Here is a 22,649-nt window from a genome sequence, read left to right on the forward strand (position 1 = left end):
TTGTAACATTAAAGCCATGGAAGGCTACAAGGCTGTAAGAGATAGCAAATCTCTTTTAAGGCTCTAGGATGAATTGATTGTAGAATAGGTAATGTAGTGGTAATTAAAAAGATTTTTTGAAAGAATTTCATCTTTATAAGATTGTTTTCTTTTTAAAAAATTACCAATAATGTCTTGGTCTCAAAATAAATAAAAAAAAAAATAATCAGAATAAATATATATTATTTTATTTAATTATAAAGCTATTTCTACAATACAATAAATTAAAAAAAAAAATGAACAATTTTTCTTTTTTATTTTTTTTTTTAACAATTTTATTTTGTTCAATGAAATAGACACCTGCGAAAATTCAGATCATACAAAATAAATCTCAAATATTACATGCATGAACAATCCAATCAAATAAAAACGTCAATACAAAAAAAATGAAGTAAAAGATAAAACAATGCTGGTGTAAAAGTGAAAGAACATTTAATTCTCAACAATATGTTCTGTGTTTTATTTTTAATTTATGCCTGCCACATTTATTTCTTATAATGATTCAGACATTTTTCTTGATTTTGAAATTAATTATAGTGTTCATGTACATAGTACATCACATAATACTGTAGATTCTATATACTATTATTACTTTTGCATGTTCATTAGTTCCTATACAATGTGATCATAACCTTATCAAGTTAATATCATGTCGTTTAAGAATCAGATCTTAGATAGGTCATCATAAGTTCTACATTGGTTTGGAAAGTTTTGTAAACAGTTGTAGGAATGGAACATGCTGAATGTAGTTTAGACAAAATAAATACATTCAAAATGTAAACACCTAGAGTGACTACACGAGTCCTGCTTGAGAGGCCATGGCATAAAACATGGAATCAGGTTTAGACAAGAGAGATTTTGGACTGTCAAACTCTGATACTGTTCCTTTATCTAGAACCATAATCCTGAAAGAAAAATGTATTCAACAATTGCTATTGTTTCCGTGAGATTCAACAAAGTGATTTGTAGTATAGGTTTTAAGATTCTAAGTTTATATATGTATACCGGTATATATGTTTTATTAGTTTAAAGTTTCTAAGCTTATACATATGTTTTATTAGTTCTAAGATTCTAAGTTTATAGATATTTTTTATTAATTCTAAGTTTCCAAGTTCATTTATATGTATCATAAGTTCTAAGTTTCTATGTTTAAATATATGTTTTATAAGTTCTAAGCTTCTAAGTTAAATTAAATATATATAGAATGACATTCCAAGCAGACTCAAATAGTATGCAACTCATCAAACATAAGTTAAAAATGAGTTACCTGTCATAGTCTAAAACAGTATTGAGTCTGTGGGCAATAGTCAGGATAGTACATTCACTGAACTCTGCTCGGATTGTCTTCTGGATCAACTCATCTGTTTCCATATCAACTGCTGCTGTTGCTTCATCGAGGATCAGAATTTTAGTCTTTCTGAGAAGAGTTCTAGCCAGACAAACCAACTGTCTTTGTCCCATGCTGTGTGTGAAATATTATTTTGTTTTATTAACATAAGAAGTGTTTAAAAGGACCCATTTATTTTTAACAATGTTTAAAAAGAACTGAATGTTTGCAAATAGATTTCTTCAGGCATATAAATGGCTGTAAGTATTTACTTAAGAATACTGCTTGAAATGTTATTTGGTGGAAGTGTTGGGCTGCACAGATTCCTGATGTGGAACGTGTGGCTGAATGGAATCACTGAGAGGGCTAGAGTTCAAATCCAAATATAGACAGAGTTTTTAATTGAAGATTTGAGATGTATTTGTAAAGTGCCTAAAGGCAGCACAGAATCCTTCTCCCAACTACAGCCAGCCCTATACACAAAAGAGTTTGGACCAGAGTGCACTAAGCATGCTATAAGAGAATGGTAGCAGCGCTATACAAAATTTATTATTAAATAATAATTATATTATTTCATGGAACTGAATTGTAAAAGATCTCAGAGTCCCCTTTTAAGGTAATAAAAGACTTTGTGTCTGCCCCCATGTGACTTTGTCTCATTAGCCTTTAGTCACAGAAACCAATCAACTTCATGTCCTTGACCTCCCTCCCCTAATTTCTTTTTGGAGCTAAAAACAAATGCTACTATTACCAGAATGTTCCCAAATAGTGAAGAAAAAGAGAAGAGATCTATGAAGAACATCCTATTCTAGACAGATGTTTTATCCTGATGATGTCTTTAGGTGTGGTTGTGGCTCTATGATCCCCTTGGGGCTCACATGAATAAGTCAAGTAGCTCAGTCAAGTCTTTATAGAAACAAGCATGACAACCTCAGCATTAAATTACAAACTATTATGAAAGAATGAAATAATGCTGGCCACATCTGAGACCCAAATATTAAGATTATAACAAATTTAACAATCACATGGCTTAATATTCTTGTTATGAAAAAAACAAATTCATTGCAAACCTGAGATTCTCTCCCCCTTCTCCAACTTCATGCTCCAGCCGCTGAGGTAAACTCTCCACGTAGGTCTTTAAGTGAGCGTGCTCCAGAGCTGTCCATAGCTCATTTTCACTTTTCTCTTCAAACGGATCCAAATTTATGCGCAGACTACCAGCAAACAAGACTGGATCCTGAACAAAATTAACATAAATAATTTCAGGAAAAAAAAAATATACAAATGTATTTCTATCTGATAACAAAGTAAAGCATCTTTTATTGTGTTGAATTTAGTGACATGACATGAGACATATTTAATCACCAGAATTTACAAATGACCAACTTATTTAACTCTACCAAACCACTGAACCCATTGTTCTATGCCGCTGTATCTATTTTTGGTACTTATCTATTATGTGGGGGAAAAAAAGAATCAATCTAAAAACTAACCAATACTAATTACATTGCTAATGCCTGATCCGTATGTGTTGACATTGATTTATATAAGGTTTAAGTTTAAGGTGAAACATTTCTGATAACTTGCAATGATTATAGACCAGGTATATTGATAGTAGGCCTTAAGTTGATCCTTATTTAAGTTGATTTAAGACTGAACTTTATATCTAGAGCTTGTCTCTCAGGAACTCAAGTATAAAGGACAGTTATGTTTATGGGCTAAGATCTAGTAGGGTTATGTAATTTAACATCCAAAATTATATATAGTCATTTAAATGAACACTGCATATTACCTTTTTGTGCGTATCTAAAATAATTATTATGTAAACTAATACAGCAAGCAATGTTAAAAATCCAACCTGAGGTAAAATAGTGATCTTCCTTCTGAGTGCATGCAGGCCAAGTTTAGAAATATCTACATCATCGATGAGAATTTCACCTCCAGTTGCCTCAATTAGACGAAACAACGACAGAACCATTGATGATTTACCTGCTCCAGTTCTGCCCACCACACCAATCTAAAAAAGAATTGAACGAACAAGACTTCAACTTGGGATTGCCAAGCTTTACTGAATATAAAAAATAATTATATAAAGAAATAACAAGATTAGACAGGAATTAGAAGGAAACCCAGTGCCAGAATGATGCAAAGAAAGAACTAAAACCAAAAGAACTTGGCAGTGCACTTAATGGGGTAAGAAAAAACATAAAATAACTGCTAAAGACCAACAAGTGATGATTGTGGCTCTATATTTCTCAAAGAACTCAGAGAACAAATGGTGATGTACTATAGGTCCAAAATTTCAATATTAATACTTTGATCAAGATTGTAATTTAAATTTAAAAAAAAAAATTTCAAAAATGATTATTACAAAAGCTTTCTTTAAAAACCTAGACTAAGGTTATAAACACAGTAGCATGGAGTAAAACTATGCTAAATACAGTGACTATTCTAGTGTTCTAAAAAAATCATTATGTGTTACTGCCCAAAGATATGAATTAATCACTAGGTGTGTGTTTGATGCATAAATTAAAAGAAATATTAGTCAATCTGACTAGCAAACAAAGACTGGTCTGAAAGTCACAAAGCAAAGACATTTTTTTTTTCAGATCTTAAAAAGTATTTAATTTTTTAAAGACTGTTTCATTTTAAAATAACTATTTTAAAAAATGTCACAATTTGTAAAAAAATGTGGAAAAAAGATCTAAAACGGATCTTCCATTTTTTGGAAGACAGCTTTTCTTATTATAGAAAGTGAAGAGAGAAATCATTGATTTTAAAAAATTCCTTATTACAGATTAATAAAAACTATCAGAAAAATGGAAAGTCTTTCATCAGTATTTCTTCAACAAATATGCAAATAACCTTTAATTTGCATAAGAGAGATCATCTTTGAGCTTAATTAGGCCCTACATATTGGTCCTGTACTGGCTCATAAATATGTATTAGCTGTACAGAGATTCTCAGTCAAGAGGGCTCACTACTTCTTGTGACACCTACCTTCTCCCCTCCTTTGATTTCACAGTTTAAATTTTTTAAAACCAAATCCAAGCCATCTCTGTATCTTGTACTGTAGTTGACAAACTTGATGCTTCCTTCATTTGGCCACTGGTCAGTTATTAACTTTCTATTTTCAGGTAGATCCCATGGTGCCTAGTAAAATGATACAGGAAATTTGCTTTCATAATGGGCTGAGACACTAAAAGTGGAATTATGTTTGCAGCCAAATGTTTATTGAAGGCCTGAATTTTTAAAATGTTGCTAACAGTTGATTAATCAATTATTTGTACTACAATTACTGTCTGTTGTGTGATTCTATGGTCAGGGATTTAAAAAAAAAAAAGTTTGATTTGAAGCCATATACAATTTTATTTTTTATGTGATTGTGATGAACTTAGGTCATTTATAGTTGTTGAAATAAAAATGTACCTCTGAAAAAAAAATGATTGAGAACCACCTATTAAGACTAACCTCACTGTTGACAGCAGAATACTCTCGAATGCGCTCCACAGATACAATATGATTCTCCAACTCACCAAATAAAAGTGTAAAAACGTTCATTTCTGTTGAAACCTTATTACAAAATAAAAATGATAACAATTTTAAATGATGTTTTAGAGAGGAAGAATAAGAGTACAAACATAGAAGTTTATTCTATGAGTAACTAACACAGAAATAAAATCTGTACTTTTTGTTTGTTTTTTCACACCATTTGATCAAAAACATATGTAACCTAAATCTTCACACGAAAATTCCAGACCAAGTATGTTTTTGTTTTTTTTACTAGAAACCTCTAAATAAATATTTAGGTTTTCAACCTCTTTCAGAAGTAAAGTTTGTATATAAACATGGTAATGTCTAGTTCAATACCTTACACTTACTCTTATAGCATAAGTCACAGCAAGTCCAACTAGGCCTGGAGAGAGATCATTCCTGGAGACTACAGCAAATATAGTTGCTGCAGCAATGACTAAAAAGTTCAACATTTCCAGGCGAGCTTCCAACCATCTAGAACATTTATATTGTATCATAAATAATTTTCATGAATAAAAATATTGATAACTAGAAGCAAAGAGTCTTTCTTTTTTTTAAAAAAAATCTCAGTCTTAGTTCACAGATCAATAAGAGAGCTAAAACTGATTATATCATTTATATAATAGTTATGCTATTTTTTTAAATGTCTACTGTATCTACTTTAAGCATAACAATTATCACTGCATCTATGTTGAAATAAAATTATTAAAGTTTATAGATATTCTAGTTTGTTTTTTTAAGTATATAAAGAATACAATTAAAATGAAAAATAAACAACCTAAGTTTCTATGCGATATCGGAATAAAATGGTGTCACAATTAGTTCCTAAACAAGGTCTGAACACCCAGTTCTACCTGCTATAGGTGTTTGTAAAGTTGGGGTATGGGTTAATCAAAGTTTTTTGCATTGTGTTTTCTAGTAACTTCTGCTGCTTATATTTTTTTTGTAGAAATTGAGACAGGTGAAGAAGTGTTTTATTTTTTAAAAGCGTGTCTTTATAGGCTTTCCAGTCAGACGTGGCATCTGTGGGTGGCAAGTGGGCCAATCACCCTGCGCCTGAGGGGGGCCCCGCAATGAGGGGGGCCCCGGTCCACATATGACAATCATCCAGGGACCCCCACACTGCTAAGGCCACTTCTGTTTCCAGGTATACATCCCTTACAAATATAAAATGATTTCTTACACATATAAAGAGTAATTATGTAGGGGAGTTAGCTTAGTAAACAATTATTCAGTACACAGTTATTACAGAAAGAATGAAATGATGTTTTGCCCTACTTGCTGATAGCTCTGGACAGAGCATTAGCCTTCTGAAAGTTATCCACTTTACTGAGAGAGTCTGCAATAAACCTTTCCTCAGCTTGATATGCTCTGATGACGCTCACACCTGACAGGGTCTCACTGAAATGAGCATAGACTGGTGACCTGTTCTTTGATGTGATGCGGCGAAGTTGACAGGAAGTCCTGATATACAGTTGCTAGATATAAAACATACTTTAAAGATTAACAGGAATGTAAAGGGGGGGTAGGAAAACAAAAAAATATATGAGATCATTATTTTGGAACATTGGTACTGAAGCTTTTTAACATTTATTTTTCCTTTTAATAATCAATAAAAAATATATCACTAATACTTTTGCACACAAAGGAAATTGAAATATTAAATGATTTTAACTTTTTAAAAAAAAAAAGGTTTGAAAAATTCCTAATTAAAACATAATAATAGCAATAAAAGGCCAATGTTTTGCTTACATTGCTATAATGCCACACATACCAGAATAAAAAGAATGTACCTGTACAAAGTAAAGTATGATGATGACAGGGATTATCACACTCAGAAAGATGGGCATGGTATAGCTGATGATGATGACTGTTGATACGCATCGCAGAGCATTGTCTAAAGCAATTTCAGCTTCTAGGAAGACGTCATTGTCCAGTGTGGCTATGTCCTGGCTGAACCTGTTTAGGATCCTCCCCATGGGCGTGGTGTCAAAGAAGCTCATTGGTGCTTTAATGATGCTGAACAAAAGTTCATTGTGAAGTTTTCTGGATGTGGCCACGTGGCTGACTTGAAGCAGGATGGAGTAGCCCACCACAAATATGGCTGGAATGAAATACAAACTGGTTTAGTTTATTATTTTTTAAAAAAGACATTTATAAAGGTGGTTGACAAATGCCAGATTTTTTAAAAATTATGCAAGGAGATAGGGCCTTGGAATCCTTATGCCATAGCTCTTAAGTTAGCTGGAAAAAATGTAAAGACCTATAGGTTTTAGAAAGGCGACATAACAACCAATACAATTTTAGCATTAGAAACAAGTAAACTGAACACATCACCACTGCTCTGTAACAAAGATACAGACTAGTGTAATGTGAAGATGCACTTATTAGAAACAAGTAAACTGAACACATCACCACTGCTCTGTAACAAAGATACAGACTAGTGTAATGTGAAGATGCACTTATTAGAAACAAGTAAACTGAACACATCACCACTGCTCTGTAACAAAGATACAGACTAGTGTAATGTGAAGATGCACTTATTAGAAACAAGTAAACTGAACACATCACCACTGCTCTGTAACAAAGATACAGACTAGTGTAATGTGAAGATGCACTTATTAGAAACAAGTAAACTGAACACATCACCACTGCTCTATAACAAAGATACAGACTAGTGTAATGTGAAGATGCACTTATTAGAAACAAGTAAACTGAACACATCACCACTGCTCTATAACAAAGATACAGACTAGTGTAATGTGAAGATGCACATATTAGAAACAAGTAAACTGAACACATCACCACTGCTCTATAACAAAGATACAGACTAGTGTAATGTGAAGATGCACTTATTAGAAACAAGAAAACTGAACACATCACCACTGCTCTATAACAAAGATACAGACTAGTGTAATGTGAAGATGCACTTATTAGAAACAAGTAAACTGAACACATCACCACTGCTCTATAACAAAGATACAGACTAGTGTAATGTGAAGATGCACATATTAGAAACAAGTAAACTGAACACATCACCACTGCTCTATAACAAAGATACAGACTAGTGTAATGTGAAGATGCACTTATTAGAAACAAGTAAACTGAACACATCACCACTGCTCTATAACAAAGATACAGACTAGTGTAATGTGAAGATGCACTTATTAGAAACAAGTAAACTGAACACATCACCACTGCTCTGTAACAAAGATACAGACTAGTGTAATGTGAAGATGCACTCTTACATTAACTATTTCTCTCCGTAATTATTTTCCGTCATCCGACAGAATTATTTATTTAACTCATTTGTAGCTCACTTCCGTGTTAAGATTAAACTTCATTAAGACTAAGACTAAGACTAAGACTGCTTTATTGATCCTTACGGAAATTTGTTGTGATTACAAGGACTCGTTTCTCATATAAAGACAACACAACAGAAAAATACACATAAATACGACAACATAAAGAGTTCATTCAGCGACTACACACAGGTATCTTGGTGCATTTCATGTTCCCTGATCAATGAGTGGCGGTGATAGAGTCTGACCGAGTGAGGTACGAACGAGTTTTTGTACCGCTCCGTTCTTGTTTTGATTGACAGCAGTCACCCACTTCGCGACGACCTGGCGTAGTTCTGATGGAGCGGGTGGCCGTTGTCTTCCAAGATTTTTTTGATTTTTCTTAGGCACGTTTGTTCAAAAAGTTCCTTTAAATGTGGTAATGTTGTGAGTGTAATTTTTGATGCTTTTTTAATGATATTTTCTAGACGTTGCAACAGTTTAGATGAGGCGTTGCCTTGCCAACAACTTATTCCGTATGTTAGAAGATTTTGAACAGTCGCGCCGTAAAATGTCTCAAGGATCTTCTTGTTTAATTTAAAACTGTTGAGTTTGTATAGAAAAAAGAGTCGCTGGGCTGTTTTCTTTGTCAGAGTTCCAAGGTGGTCTTCCCATGAAAGCTTGTTGTTGATGATAACGCCTAGATATTTATATGCCTTTACTTGTTCTATAGATGTAGTGTTTATTTGCAGTTCACGTATAGTTTGTTTTTTCTTTCTAAAATCTATTATAAGTTCTTTAGTTTTTGTTACATTCAGTTCTAGAAAGTTGTCGGTGCACCAGTTTGTAAACTCTTCTATCGAGCTTCGATACTGAGTTTCGTCTCCTGAAATAAGACCGACTATGGCAGTATCATCAGCGAATTTAATGAGTTTAACTGAGTCATAGATGCTTCTTATATCATTAGTGTAAAGAGTGTATAGTACAGGAGAAAGTACACAACCTTGTGGAGCACCCGTACATAGTACTCGAGTTGACGATTTGGTGTTGTTGACTTTAACATACTGGGGCCGTTGGGTTAAAAAGTTTAGAACCCATGCTTGCAAGTAAGGGCTTACATTTAAGTTACTCAGTTTGTTTATCATTAGATGTGGCTGTATGGTATTGAAAGCCGAGGAGAAATCTACGAAGAGGACTCGTGCATATGTTTTGGGTATATCGAGATGCTTATAAAGCTGGTCCAAAAGCAATAGAATGGCATCCTCAGTTCCTCTAGCTGCTTTGTATGCAAATTGGTGAGGGTCTAGGCTGTTATTGACTTTTGCTACAAGTTGTTAAAGGATATATTTTTCAAAACATTTCATAACAATAGGTGTTAGTGCTACTGGGCGGAAATCATTTAAGCAATCTATTTTTGGTTTCTTAGGCACTGGTATGATTTCTGAAGTTTTCCAGATGTTTGGAATTACAAACGTTTGCAATGACTGGTTAAAGATATGACAGAAGATAGAAGAAATTTGCTCCGCACACAGCTTGATCAACTTGCCACTAACTTTGTAATCAGAAAATTATTTGTTTCGGTATAGAATTAAATGGGAATGCATGTTCTTTTTATGTAACACACATTAATGTTTATAAAACCAGAAAATAATTTAAAGTGGTCCAATCAACGATGGTATCGTCAATCAGGATAGAAAGAGTTAAACAGGCCAGCCCAGTTTTCAAAAGAACTTACTTTGTCCTATACCCAGGCCTGTATACACTCCAATATAATAAACATTTCTGTCTTCTCTGTCCGAGCTATTGCGTGGCATGTCTGTAAAGTTACCAAGCCCTGGGTCATCATTCCAATTAGTCAGCCAGATGTTGGTATAGTTGAATACCACATGATAACACAACATCAGCACAATAATGGACGTAGCTTGATAAACACCAACACTTTTGACCAAATGCCAGTATACTCCCCAGTTCACCTGTCAGATTTGTTGACCAAAAAAAATATTCAACTCTAAGCCTTGTTTTATAAAATGGTCTATTAATTCTTCAGTAAATATTTAGACTAACAAATATTGTACATTAAAATTTAAGTAACTTATTTATTATTTTACAATTAGCAAACTATTTATTTTATTTCAGTGGTATATAAATTTCTTCTTGTTTATTCTAGGAATGATCTATTTTGTTTGAAGCCAATAAAATGTAAAAAAATGATTTTATTTTGATACATAAACAATTACAGAGAAACTAAGACATGTTATCACTTAATTATGTAAGCTATGAGGCTGTAAACATTTAAAGATTTGTATTATGAAAAGAAATAATGCTTGAAACAGCCAAGGTTTTTTTTTTCATTCTTAGCAATCAATTTCTCTTTGTGTCATTTATTTCTCACAGATTGCAGTCTTTAAAAAAATATGTTTGTTTCTTTACCTTTCCTCCGGCCATTTCTTCTTCTGTTATTAACTTACTCTGGTCAGTGGCAACATGATGGTCAATAGAAGCTATCAAATGGTGATCCCTGATTTCTGATCTCTGACTAGCTTCCAAACCCGAGTTCAATTTTCTAAAGAATAAAACATTGAAGTTTACATGTTATGAAAGGTACATTCAATCTAATTAAAATCACAGGAGTTTAAAAAATGGTTGTAATTTTCTCTCTCCTATCCCTTAACTAGTTGCCAAGGGGTTGGCTTCTGAAACAAGCAGTCTTGAGTTCAAATCCTAGTGATGACAGATTTTGAAATTTCAAGATTTTAAGGATGTCTCTGAGTCCAACCAACTCAAATGGGTTCCTGAGCAACATTGGAGTAGTAAAAGCACTTGGTCATTGTGCTGGCCACATGACACCCTCATAAACCATCAACCATAGAAACTGATAAGCCCTGAGCTCATAAGGTTTGAAAGGAGTATCTTTACTTTTACTTTTTATCAAACAAGGATGAAATTTTATAAGTATTTAATCTGGGAAAATGAAAGTCAATAGTTTAATTAGTGTTATTTTATTTGGAAGCCAGTAGTTCTCTTCTATGCTGACTATCTAGACTTTAAAGCATTTCTGGAGAGTGCCTGTTATCATACCCTCCTTTTAAAGGATTCCAAAAAAGGATTGCTGTGCTGGGCAAAATATTTTTTTATTAATAAGCATTGCCTCTATACTGTTCACATGATCAATCACTAGAACATTAATACTTGTGCTGTATTGCCATCTTGTGCCCATAATCAAGCACAGAATTGTTCTAGTAGCTTTAGATGTTTATATATAAATCTTGCATTTTAATAAGAAAAAATCAAAAAGTCTCGACATATTGAAGCAATCCATTCTATGCTGAGAAACTATTGGAAAGAGAAAATGATCAATAAGAGCACTGTTTAAGCTTAGAGATTCAATGTCAGCCTAATTACTTCTACAACATTAGTGTTAACCTTTGCATTGTAACTTCAAAAAAAGTGAAATTATAGAATGACATGAAGTATTAGTAAATAATTTTTAATAAATACAAATAATACTTTTTTTTTAAGTGAAATTATAGAATGACATGAAGCATTAGTAAATAATTTGTTTTTTTATATAAATATAATACTTTAAAAAAAAGTTAGGTTATCATTTTCTTACAAGGAAGACGTTCCTTCTAGTCTTGCTTCATAGCTGTGGGCAAACTTTGTTTTCTCATTAGACAGAAGATGAAAAAGATCTGCTTTACTTGAGTCACTAACTGTATCATTATCTGATGTAACTGAGGCTAACCTTTTCAAAAGGTCTAATTTTATTTCAGGATCTGTAACTCAGAAATAGAAAAGAAAATAATATATTCAAAATAGAAAATTAAACATTAGTCAACAAAACATCTTGTAAATTACAGTTGACTCTTGATATCTGCACTTAAAATTGCAACACACTTAGTAATCGAATAAGGTGCCAACAAAAATTCATGCAATTAATGTACAATGCAGTCGTTATATTTTTAGAATGTATGAATGCAAATTATATTTCAGTATAGTATGAGAAGGCTGAAATGTTTGTATTTTTTTAGATCAATAAATGTATTTTGTTTTTCTTTTGTTTTATTTATATGTTTTAAAAGTGTAAGAATATCTTATTACATCATAAATAGAATTTTTGGTGGTTAAATTCTTTGAAGTACAGCTAATCCTTTGATGTTTTCAGTAATCAGACACTCCCTCAGCCCCACAAGACTATCAAGAGGCAATTGTAATATATCATACAGATTTTACTTGGAGATATTTTTGCTTTCTTTTAAATATTACACACAAATTTATTTTCTTAACCAAATATGTCATATATATATTTATCATTAAAATATGTCATATATATATTTATCATTAAAATAATTGCATTATTTTTTTCCCAGAAATTTTAATATAAAAATACAATGGGGAAATAAAGCCATTTTCTTGAAACCAGTTAGTCAAGTATTTTAAATGATTTTAGATGAAACATTTTTTAAAGTTCTTTTCCCCAAAAGGCAGTCCTCAAAGTGCAGCTGAATAATGGCCAGATAATGGCTGGTAAAATGAATATGTCTTTTGAACAAACTTTTCAAAGGTCTTAAATCATCTACCATGCACTAGATTTGATTTAATTTAGCTTTGTGCACATCAGCATAATTTCGTCCATGTCGTATTCCATAAAGATTTTAAGTTTCTAACACTTAACTTCATCTTATTTTGTTTTTTACCTGATTCAGCCTTGTCACTCTTTGCATTATCAATCTCTTTGGTCAAGTATTGTGTTAGGAACTGAGCAAATGCTCCATTGTGACCCAGCAATTCCTCATAGGTGCCACACTCTGAGATCTGGCCATCAGACATCACCACAATGTGGTCAACAAAGGGAAGCCACTGGATGCCATGTGTAACTAACAGTCTTGTCTATGGAATGCAGGCATATTTAGCAACAACATAAGACAACAAATCAGTTCAATTTGATGATACATACTAACTTTAATGTTGCTATGAGGAATCAACAAGAAATGTGTCATTGTGATGTATGAAATGAAACTAAAGTCAAGAAATTATATTGGGATAATGAAATCCTTTGTATTGATTTCATTTACTCTTTTAATTAATAAAAAAAATTGAGTAAATAAGTTATTCACTTTACATTCTTTACATGTTTCTGAGAAAAGGTATTTTTTAAATCAGATTTATAAATGCTAATTCTTTTTTTATAAAATATTAAATTTAGAAAATGTATTTAAAAAAAAGATATTCTATGTTAGGCCTATAATTTAATAAAAAATCCAGTTTGAACTTGTTATTATGGTTGGAACTAAATAGTTTTACTGACTCTCTTCACATTCTGTGGGCCATTTAGAAGTTCAAAGTATTTACTAATGTCAAAAAAAGACAATTTTAAAATAGTTTTTTTTATAAGTACTTTGCGAAGTATTTAGATTCATGTCAAAGGATATTTTACAAATAGGCTAAAAGAAAAAAGTTACCTTGCCACTTAGCAAGCCTTGTTTGCCAATGACCTGATCAAAGATATGTTTCCCAACATGGCTGTCTACAGCACTAAGTGGGTCATCTAACAAGTAAATATCAGCCTTACTGTAGACAGCTCTTGCCAGGGAGACACGCTGCTTCTGACCACCAGACAAGTTGATGCCCTATGTTTATGTATGTGTAAAGAGAATCGAATCACTCATTATCTCTATAGAAATAACTGAATCGAATCACTCATTATCTCTATAACTATCTTACATATGAACAGATTAAGCTGTAAATAAAAAAAAATTGAAACAATTGGTGCTATTACAGAAAACCAGCTTTTAAAAAATGTTTTTCTAATCACCTTTTCCCCAATTTCTGTTTGATCTCTAGCTGGCATTATGTCCAGATCTGGCAACAAAGCACAGGCAGATATGACACGATTATAGGTTTCAGCATTGTAGGACTGACCAAACAGAATATTTTCTCTCAGGCTGTTGTTCTGAATCCAAGCCATTTGTGGGACATAAGCAACTGATGACTTAAAAGAAGTAGAAGGATGTATTTAAAACAAAAACTTAAGTTTAAATATTGATACTTCTTATGTGGGCTTTTTTAATAATTGTTTAAGCATGAATAAGTTTTAGGCATATTATAGCTGAAAATAATGATGTTCTTACATTGAGATTAAAACGTCCCCTTTTAGTATGCATTTCTCCAAGTAGAGCATTAAGAAGCGATGATTTCCCAGCTCCAACTGTACCAACGATTGCCACAAGTTGTCCAGGTGTTACAGACAGATTAATGCTAATAACATGTGAAAGTAAAATCATTGAAACGAGTTAAAAGGTAACAATAGTCTTGTAATTTTAGAAAGCTTCTATTTCATGAAGAAAATGAATATAAAGTCATTAAGTGTTTTCTTTTTGTTTGGTGATTAAAGAGTTAATGAACAAATAAGCAAAAAAAAAAACATGGACTATAAACATACTAAGAGATCTAGCAATTTCTTTTAATGCTATAATACATTACATCCTAAGAAATAATTTAGTATTTTCTTTTAATGCTATAATACATTACATCCTAAGAAATGATTTAGTATTTACTTTTAATGCTATAATACATTACATCCTAAGAAATAATTTAGTATTTTCTTTTAATGCTATAATACATTACATCCTAAGAAATAATTTAGTATTTTCTTTTAATACTATAATACATTACATCCTAAGAAATAATTTAGTATTTTCTTTTAATGCTATAATACATTACATCCTAAGAAATGATTTAGTATTTACTTTTAATGCTATAATACATTACATCCTAAGAAATAATTTAGTATTTTCTTTTAATGCTATAATACATTACATCCTAAGAAATAATTTAGTATTTTCTTTTAATACTATAATACATTACATCCTAAGAAATGATTTAGTATTTTCTTTTAATGCTATAATACATTACATCCTAAAAAATGATTTGGTATTTTCTTTTATTTCTACAATGCTCTGACATATTCAGAAATGAATCATCTTTTTCTTCTAAGTTCTACATAAAACTGAGAGACATTCCTACTTACTTTTGAAGTGTAACTGGTCCATTTCTTTCCCAAGCAAAGTCAGCATTTTGTATCCGCACTGCTAAAACTACACAACAAATAATAAAAGATATACATTTTTAGATATGCTAGCATTCAAAACATTGTTCTCATTCATATTCTATTAGCAAAGATAAAAGTATGATGGCAACATTAAGTGGAGATAAATATTCATCAAAATACTTTATAAAAACTAACTCAATTGTATTTTGTTAATCAAAACATTGTGTGTAGCATTAGTAATAAAGACTTGAAAATATTTTTGGTAGCAGGACAATAAGTAAGAAAGAAATAAAAACAAAAACATATAACAATTTTTTTTTTAATCTAAGTATTCATCATGACATCACAGTAGAATTTAACACTATCAAATTTAATGCTTGAAATGTTTATCTTTACTAGTGTAAGTCCTTAATAGATATGAGGTGTTGATTGAACTTTGTTTTAGTTTTAAAATAGTCTTACTTTCTAATAAAACTTCACTTTCATAAGTTCATGGCACATAATGTGTTAGAATATTTTTATTTGTCTCTAACTTAAGACAAAACATACAGCACTTGCATTTAAAGTTACATCTTCTAAATTATTTTATTTAATAATATTTCTTTAAAGCATGTAACAACTTAGCATATGTTTAGAAAATCAAATAATTATGCCTTTGAAAAATGTACGTAGCCCCTAAAATAATAATTTTTTTTTACCATCAGTTTTATCCCTAAGCAAGTTTTCTGTAGCAATATTTTCAGCGTTGAGGTACTTGTTCATTCTCATAACTGAGGTGCCAGCCTGGGAAACAATGAATTGGAAAGAACTGGTCTTAGAATATTTTTACAAACAGCAAGTCTCAAGGCCTCTAAGAATTTTTAATGTTAACTGTTTTGTCTTAAATAGGACCAGTGCTTCATGTGTCATTCTCTACTGCTTGGAATTTAAACATCTCAAACTTTCTTCTAGGAAATATCATTCTCTAGGACATATTGTAACATTGTCATCTCACAATAATTTTGATAATTTTATATAACACAATCATAAATCATAACATAAATCATAAACACAATCATTAGTAGAGCTATATTTCTAAAGCTATTAAGACTTCTAATCATTTAGGTTGCTAGCTGACCTTGACCCAATCCTTGACTAAAATGGGTAAGATGTTGATGGCCAACTTTAAAATGTCTATAAAGTTCATTGTTAAGAAGGTTGTGTTTGCATCCAAATAGTGGTCCTCATCAATAAGTACAAAGGTCACCAGCATTAAATGTAACATCTGAAACAACAAGGAATGACATTATACAAATGCTACTTTTGTCCTAATACAACTACGATATTGTACTCTGAATAGAATACACGATTTTGTACCTTATATACAACCATAATATTATTGACTAATAAAACTGATACAACAAAGCCAATAGAGTTATAGAGAGTTACTAAGTTATCTTACCCAGAACATAGAAACCAGCCAAGCAAATGACTCCACACCATCCAATATACAATATTTGAGCAGTATTTTTAATTCCTTATCTCTAATTTCTTGTATTTTCTTGATAAACATTGGCTCCCAGCCATACAGTTTAATGACCTGGAAACAATCACATTTCTAGAGGTATACTACTGCATCATGCTGTTTCTCTGGTACTAACAACATAAGACTTTTAAAGTTTTTGTTTTAGGAGTATATTTAATTCATATAAATTCCTACATTTGATTCACAATACATTCATGATTCATGATACACTTGATTCATAATACATTCATGATTCATAAGTACATTTGATTCACATCATCTGATTTTATTCATAATGTTTAATGAAATATAAATATGAATTAGTGAACTGTGAAGTGAACAATTGTCCTTGGCTCACCTTAATGCCATTCAAAACTTCATTGATAATTTTCACTCTTTCATCCTTAGCAATCATTATACTGTCTTGATAATCTCTCATCTTCTGCATCACCCACAGGTTGACTAGAAACATGATAACTACAAATCCTAAACCTAAAAGATACCAATATAGACTTGTTGACATGGCCTCAAAAAAAGTACATCCCAAGAATTTCTATGTTTTTCATGATAATTAATGATTTAAATATATTTCTAACTAGGGGTGCACCGGATAGTACTTTTTGATATCCGGCCGGAGCCGGATATAACCGGATAGTACAATTAGATATTCGGCCGGAGCCGGATACCTACATGACTCTAACAGCTCGTTTTACTGAAGTTTTTGCAAATCTTCTATATAACATACCTATATTCATATTATTTTGTTATTTACTTTCTTACTTTAAACTCTATCACTGATTGATAAATTAAAATGAACAGCATTTTTTTTTACAGATATGCTTATCATAAACTAATCTTTGTAACATGAGATGGTGTGTGCGTATGTATTGTAAAGTAGAATGTGGGATAACTCATGCAGAATATATAAACATATATGTAACTAATGTAAATCTTTCAAAGGTAAAGTTCACTCTTGGTTTTATAGCGTAAATCTTTCTTAAGTACAATCTAAGTTGTATAGTGGGTAGGTGTTTGTGTTCATGTATTTGACACCATCAACTTGTCATTAGGCTCGTGTTTTAAAGGCCACAAACCGCTTCTGGTTTGTATCTAATACAGATAATGGCTTAGTAAATATCTTTAAGTACAGCAAATTTGCAGCCGTATGCTGGCCATTAAATTTTGTACAATGCAAAACATAGCTGCTTCGGTCAAATGACTCATTCAACCAATGGGCAGTTAAACCATAATATGATTCGGTGGTATTATCAGCTGTCCAAGTGACCGTTGAGAAAGCGATGCTTTTAGCATCAGATAGCATTTCACGAAGCTTTGAGGAAATATTGTCGTAGATATCTGGAATAACACGTTCTGTAAAATATTTGCGACTAGGCAGTGTATCTTTTCTCCAGTACTTTTAAAAGTCCAATAAATCCAGGCTTCTCAACTACTTGGTAAGGTTCCATGTCAGTTGCAATCATCTTTGCTATGGCCAAGTGAATGCGTTTAGCATTATCACTATTAATATCCCACAATTTAGCTTTGTCTAAGACCTCTTTAATCCCTGGTTGCTGCTTGTGTGTGAGGCTTGACGAATCACTGGAGCTCGTAGACGTACTGGCACAGGCAGTGATATTATTTGATGCTGATTTCAATGCAGTCATTTCGTTGAATAAGTCTGGGTGTTTCGAGCGTAGATGACTAATCATAGTGGTGGTTGAGAAGTCTTTAGGTTTGCCTGGTTTACCACGTGACATTACTATTTTACAAGCATTGCAAACTGCTTTAGAGTAGTCCATTGTTTTGACATTAAAGTAACGCCATATAAGTGATGACTTTTTATCAGCCATTATTATTACTATTTAATTTACTAAATGCCCTTAAAAGCCACTTTTATACCCGTGGCTTGTGTAACAAAATACATGTAGGGATGTGTCCTGTAGTTCAGCGCCCTAACTGACATTTCTCTCCAAGTAAACAAACTTAGTGTCATCATCTAGTGACCTCTAGACAGTGTCAATATGTCTTAACTATTTGGTTTGTGGACCAGACCCTTGATTGACAACCTATCTCATAATAAACAAACTCATACCAGATTAACCTTATAGAGATTTGGCTTGTAGTCCCGCCCCTAATAAAAATTCTACTCCAAGTAAACAAACTCAGTTCCCTCATAAGATGTGACCTCTAGAAAGTGTCAACACGTTGACATCTGGCTTAATGTGGTCAGCTGCCTATCCGTGAACTCAATGTTATGGACTAAACAAACAAAAGGAGGTGGGGGTGCTCATCTCTACCTCTGGAGATATACTCGCACATCTAGACAGATTATCAGCGTGACGTAGTTAAGGAATATTACGTGTTTACAAGACCACTCAAAGGTCAAGACAAGCTTTTAAAATGTGCCAGACATCGCTGCTACGTATGTAATACGAATTTATAATGTAAAGTCTAGTCCACCCCACCCCCCCAATACCAAATCTAGTTCCCTCGTGTGACCTCTAGAGAGTGCTTACGTCCATCGTATCTGACTTGGGGTCACCTGTCAATCAATGAACTCAATGTGATGGGCTAAACAAATAAAAGGGGAAGGGAGTTGTTCATCTAGAAATATACCTGGTTACATTAGAGGTGTGGCTCTTGTAGTCCAGCCCCCCCCTAATAAAGATTAACTACTAAGTAAACAAACTCAGTTCCCTCGAAAGGTGTGACCACTAGAGAGTGTCAATACGCTGACATTAAACCTACGTCCATCGTATTTAACTTGTGGTTACCCCACCCATAAAAAAACTCAATGTGATGGACTAAACAAATAAAAGGGGGTGGGAGTTGTTCATCTCTACCTCTGGAGATATACCCGCACAGCTAGACAGACGTCTGGTCAGCATGACGTAGTCAAGGAATGTAGCATTTTAACATGTTAACTAACTTACTCAAAGGTCAAGACAAATTGAAAAAAGTGCCAGCCATTGCTGCTTTGTATGTAAAGCGCATTTATGATGTAAAGTTTCATCTCTATTTATATTAAGTTATTAACACGCCTTGTCTTTATAATAAACAAAGTTTGGTGCATATTCATAATGGCTCTATTTTTAAGCACATTATTTTGTTTTCATATAAGCATTAATACATTCTATAACAGACAGTAATGGAACGAGGTCCACTTTATGCATATTAAATAGGTGTATTTTTTACTATCCGGTTTACTATCCGGTAGTGATATCCGACCGGAGCCGAATAGCACCGGATAGTAAAAAATGCCGGATATTCGGCAGAAGCCGGAGCCGGAGGGACTATCCGGTGCACCCCTATTTCTAACTGATTGGCTTTCCTAATCCATTATCAAATTGTACATGGGAAGAAAGAGTTTTAAATGAGTTTGTCATATTATTTCAAACAAGAAATGTGTTTCTTTAGATCTTTGTGAGTATTTGATTATGTATTTATGTTAGACATTAGTAAGTTATGATTCAGTGTTTTATTTCAAGTATTATTGACACCTTACTTTTGAATGCTGTCTTCTCTAAATTTAGTGACTATATAAATGATGGTACTCCTCTTGATTGTGAAAATACACTAAGTGATAAATATTACTTCTATTCTTTGGATTTTCTCTTTTCTTTTTTACAGAGTTAGGGTTAAATATTATTTTAATATTTATTTTCAAGTGTATTAAAATTTCTTTTAATAATGTAATAACTGAAGGGGGCAACTTCCCTAGTGCTATTAGAGCATGGAATGGGTTGCCTGAGCTAGCCAGGAAAACCAGTGACTTGGCAGAATTTAAGTCATTGGTTAATATGCATGACTAAATGCATGACGCGTAGGACGTAATCATCTTCTTTTTTGAAGTAACGTCTGTATTATATAAGATAAGGTATAGATGTTTATTTACAGGAAGACATGACAAACACATAGGACATCTGCCTTGAACTCAGCATCTTCATATCAGCTCTAGACTTGGGCGGAAATCATTCTCTTCTTCCCTAATGTCAACATCCTTCCTAGCCAAGTGTCTAATAGTGCGCACCTTCTGCACTATCTTGGATGGTGGTGTGCATGGCAAGGTTATAACAATAAGTATGATCATTTTTATTATTTCATAATTATGGCAAACCTATTTTCGGCTTTTAACACATGCATTTTGAATGTTCAGCAAGAGTTACCTATTTCAAAGGAATTAATTTTTAATTAAGAGCTATTTTGTAAAATCCTTCCTGTGTGCAATGCTATTAAAATTAGAAAATTCAAATACAACCTGTTTAATAGTTCCACTATACAAGATTTTACCTGACAGCAATGTTATAAAAATGATAAAATTCAAAGATAGACACCCTATTTGTTAGTAGGCCTATTACTAAACAAGATCTTACCTGCCAGCAATGCTATTCCCACAACAGTATACAGCAGATAGATTCCAACCGCAAGAAAGATCAAACTGACCCACATCCAAAAAGAATAGTTTAACATCTGCTCCAGATGGCCAGAGTCAACAGACATTAAATTGACTATTTCTCCAGCAGTTGATTCCTTCCTGGCTTCACTACTTATGATCAATGCCTGATAAAAGACATAGAATGTTATGGCCAGGGATTTTTAAAAATAAATGAAATAATGAAAGCAAACCAAAATTAACAACAACAAAAAATTTAGAGATCTGAATTTTAACAGTGGTTAAGGGATACATCTTATCTTATATAATACAGACGTTACTTCAAAAAAGAAGATGATTACATCCTATGACGTATGTATGTTTTGCCAATGAAAGATGTTTCCAAAAGTGAATCAAACCAAGAACTAAAAATTAAAAACATATATAATTAGTTACAGATGTAATTAAGCCAAAGTAGGGTTCATGCTCTCTTCATTACAGATTTAATGGAACTGAGGCAAAGAAGTTTCAAAGGAAAGACATTTCTATCAGCCAGTCATTGTAACAAATGAGGCTCAAATATTTTTTTTAGTGACATGTTTCATGTTCCTCCAGATTTGAAGATTATTACACCTTAGCCCAGACCGGAGGATGGCAGGCAGAATAAGAACTGGGGACAAAGACGACAGTCCAGAGCACATTACCACACAACCAGGTGGTCACTATTTGTGACACAAAAAAATTACTACAAATGGAAATATATTAATTTTTTTAGCAAAATTAAACTAGTTAAAACAAAAAATTTTCATTAATAAGCAAGTTGAAAGTACAAAATTTGCAGAAACTTTCAGAATTTTGTTTATGCTGATTTAAAAAAATTAGATTAACTTCTAAATGAGACTTCACCTTTCTAAACACAGCTGCAATGCTAGCACTGCACACCCGCAGAGCAAAACAATTTGTAAGATATTTGGATAACACACTAAAAGAAGTATATAAGATCTTGACCCCAATAAAAGCCAAAGCATAAATGTAGCCATGCCAACTTGGCTCTGATGGATTTTCTGTAAAATCAATAAGCCACCTATAAAAAGAAAAAAACATCCTTAAAATGATGAGAAGCAAATATTCTTTACAATTAACATTTGGTTGCTATTTTAAATTGTAATATGATAGGCTAGATTTTCAGGTCAAAACAAACTATTATTGAAGAATTCTTGTTTTTTTCTTGTGATAGGTCTGTTGTAATTTAGAGAATAATTTAATTTAATCTACAAAATATTTAAATGAAAGATTTTTTTTAAATACCTTAACCCATTCAGTGTTCAGCAATACATAGAGAATTGAAGACCTTTTGCTGTACTAGGCAATGCAAATTATGTTTTTGATTGATACTTTCAACATTTATTTCAGTTGTTATTTATATGTTAATATTTTAGAAACCTCATTATAAAATTAAGGACAGCTGCTGACCAAGAAGAGAGGAGGGATATGGTTATGTAAACCATCACAGCAAGCCCATGTCCCAAGTCAAAGAACTG

General features: G+C 32.4%; 1 protein-coding gene across 2 annotated transcripts in view; it reads right to left on the bottom strand.

The window, feature by feature from the left end:
- Positions 1–322: 322 nt before the first annotated feature.
- Positions 323–22,649, bottom strand: part of LOC106055337 (multidrug resistance-associated protein 1-like) — a 43,310-nt gene continuing 20,983 nt past the window's right edge. For both annotated transcript variants that reach the window (XM_056023319.1, XM_056023318.1), the window contains exons 10-32: positions 22,015–22,192; positions 21,110–21,296; positions 17,095–17,228; positions 16,674–16,811; positions 16,350–16,496; positions 15,931–16,015; positions 15,212–15,278; positions 14,313–14,439; positions 13,997–14,173; positions 13,644–13,811; positions 12,879–13,071; positions 11,795–11,957; positions 10,612–10,744; positions 9,917–10,154; positions 6,694–7,004; positions 6,179–6,378; positions 5,248–5,374; positions 4,838–4,939; positions 4,367–4,519; positions 3,225–3,383; positions 2,437–2,603; positions 1,307–1,501; positions 323–944 (exon numbers count right to left, since the gene is read on the bottom strand). In XM_056023319.1, coding sequence (XP_055879294.1) covers positions 833–944; positions 1,307–1,501; positions 2,437–2,603; positions 3,225–3,383; positions 4,367–4,519; positions 4,838–4,939; positions 5,248–5,374; positions 6,179–6,378; positions 6,694–7,004; positions 9,917–10,154; positions 10,612–10,744; positions 11,795–11,957; positions 12,879–13,071; positions 13,644–13,811; positions 13,997–14,173; positions 14,313–14,439; positions 15,212–15,278; positions 15,931–16,015; positions 16,350–16,496; positions 16,674–16,811; positions 17,095–17,228; positions 21,110–21,296; positions 22,015–22,192 — 3,661 coding nt within the window. In that variant the 3' untranslated portion in view covers positions 323–832. The remainder of the gene's footprint in view (positions 945–1,306; positions 1,502–2,436; positions 2,604–3,224; positions 3,384–4,366; positions 4,520–4,837; positions 4,940–5,247; positions 5,375–6,178; positions 6,379–6,693; positions 7,005–9,916; positions 10,155–10,611; positions 10,745–11,794; positions 11,958–12,878; positions 13,072–13,643; positions 13,812–13,996; positions 14,174–14,312; positions 14,440–15,211; positions 15,279–15,930; positions 16,016–16,349; positions 16,497–16,673; positions 16,812–17,094; positions 17,229–21,109; positions 21,297–22,014; positions 22,193–22,649) is intronic.

The sequence above is a fragment of the Biomphalaria glabrata genome, chromosome 3, assembly GCF_947242115.1.
Source record: "Biomphalaria glabrata chromosome 3, xgBioGlab47.1, whole genome shotgun sequence".
Taxonomy (NCBI): domain Eukaryota; kingdom Metazoa; phylum Mollusca; class Gastropoda; family Planorbidae; genus Biomphalaria; species Biomphalaria glabrata.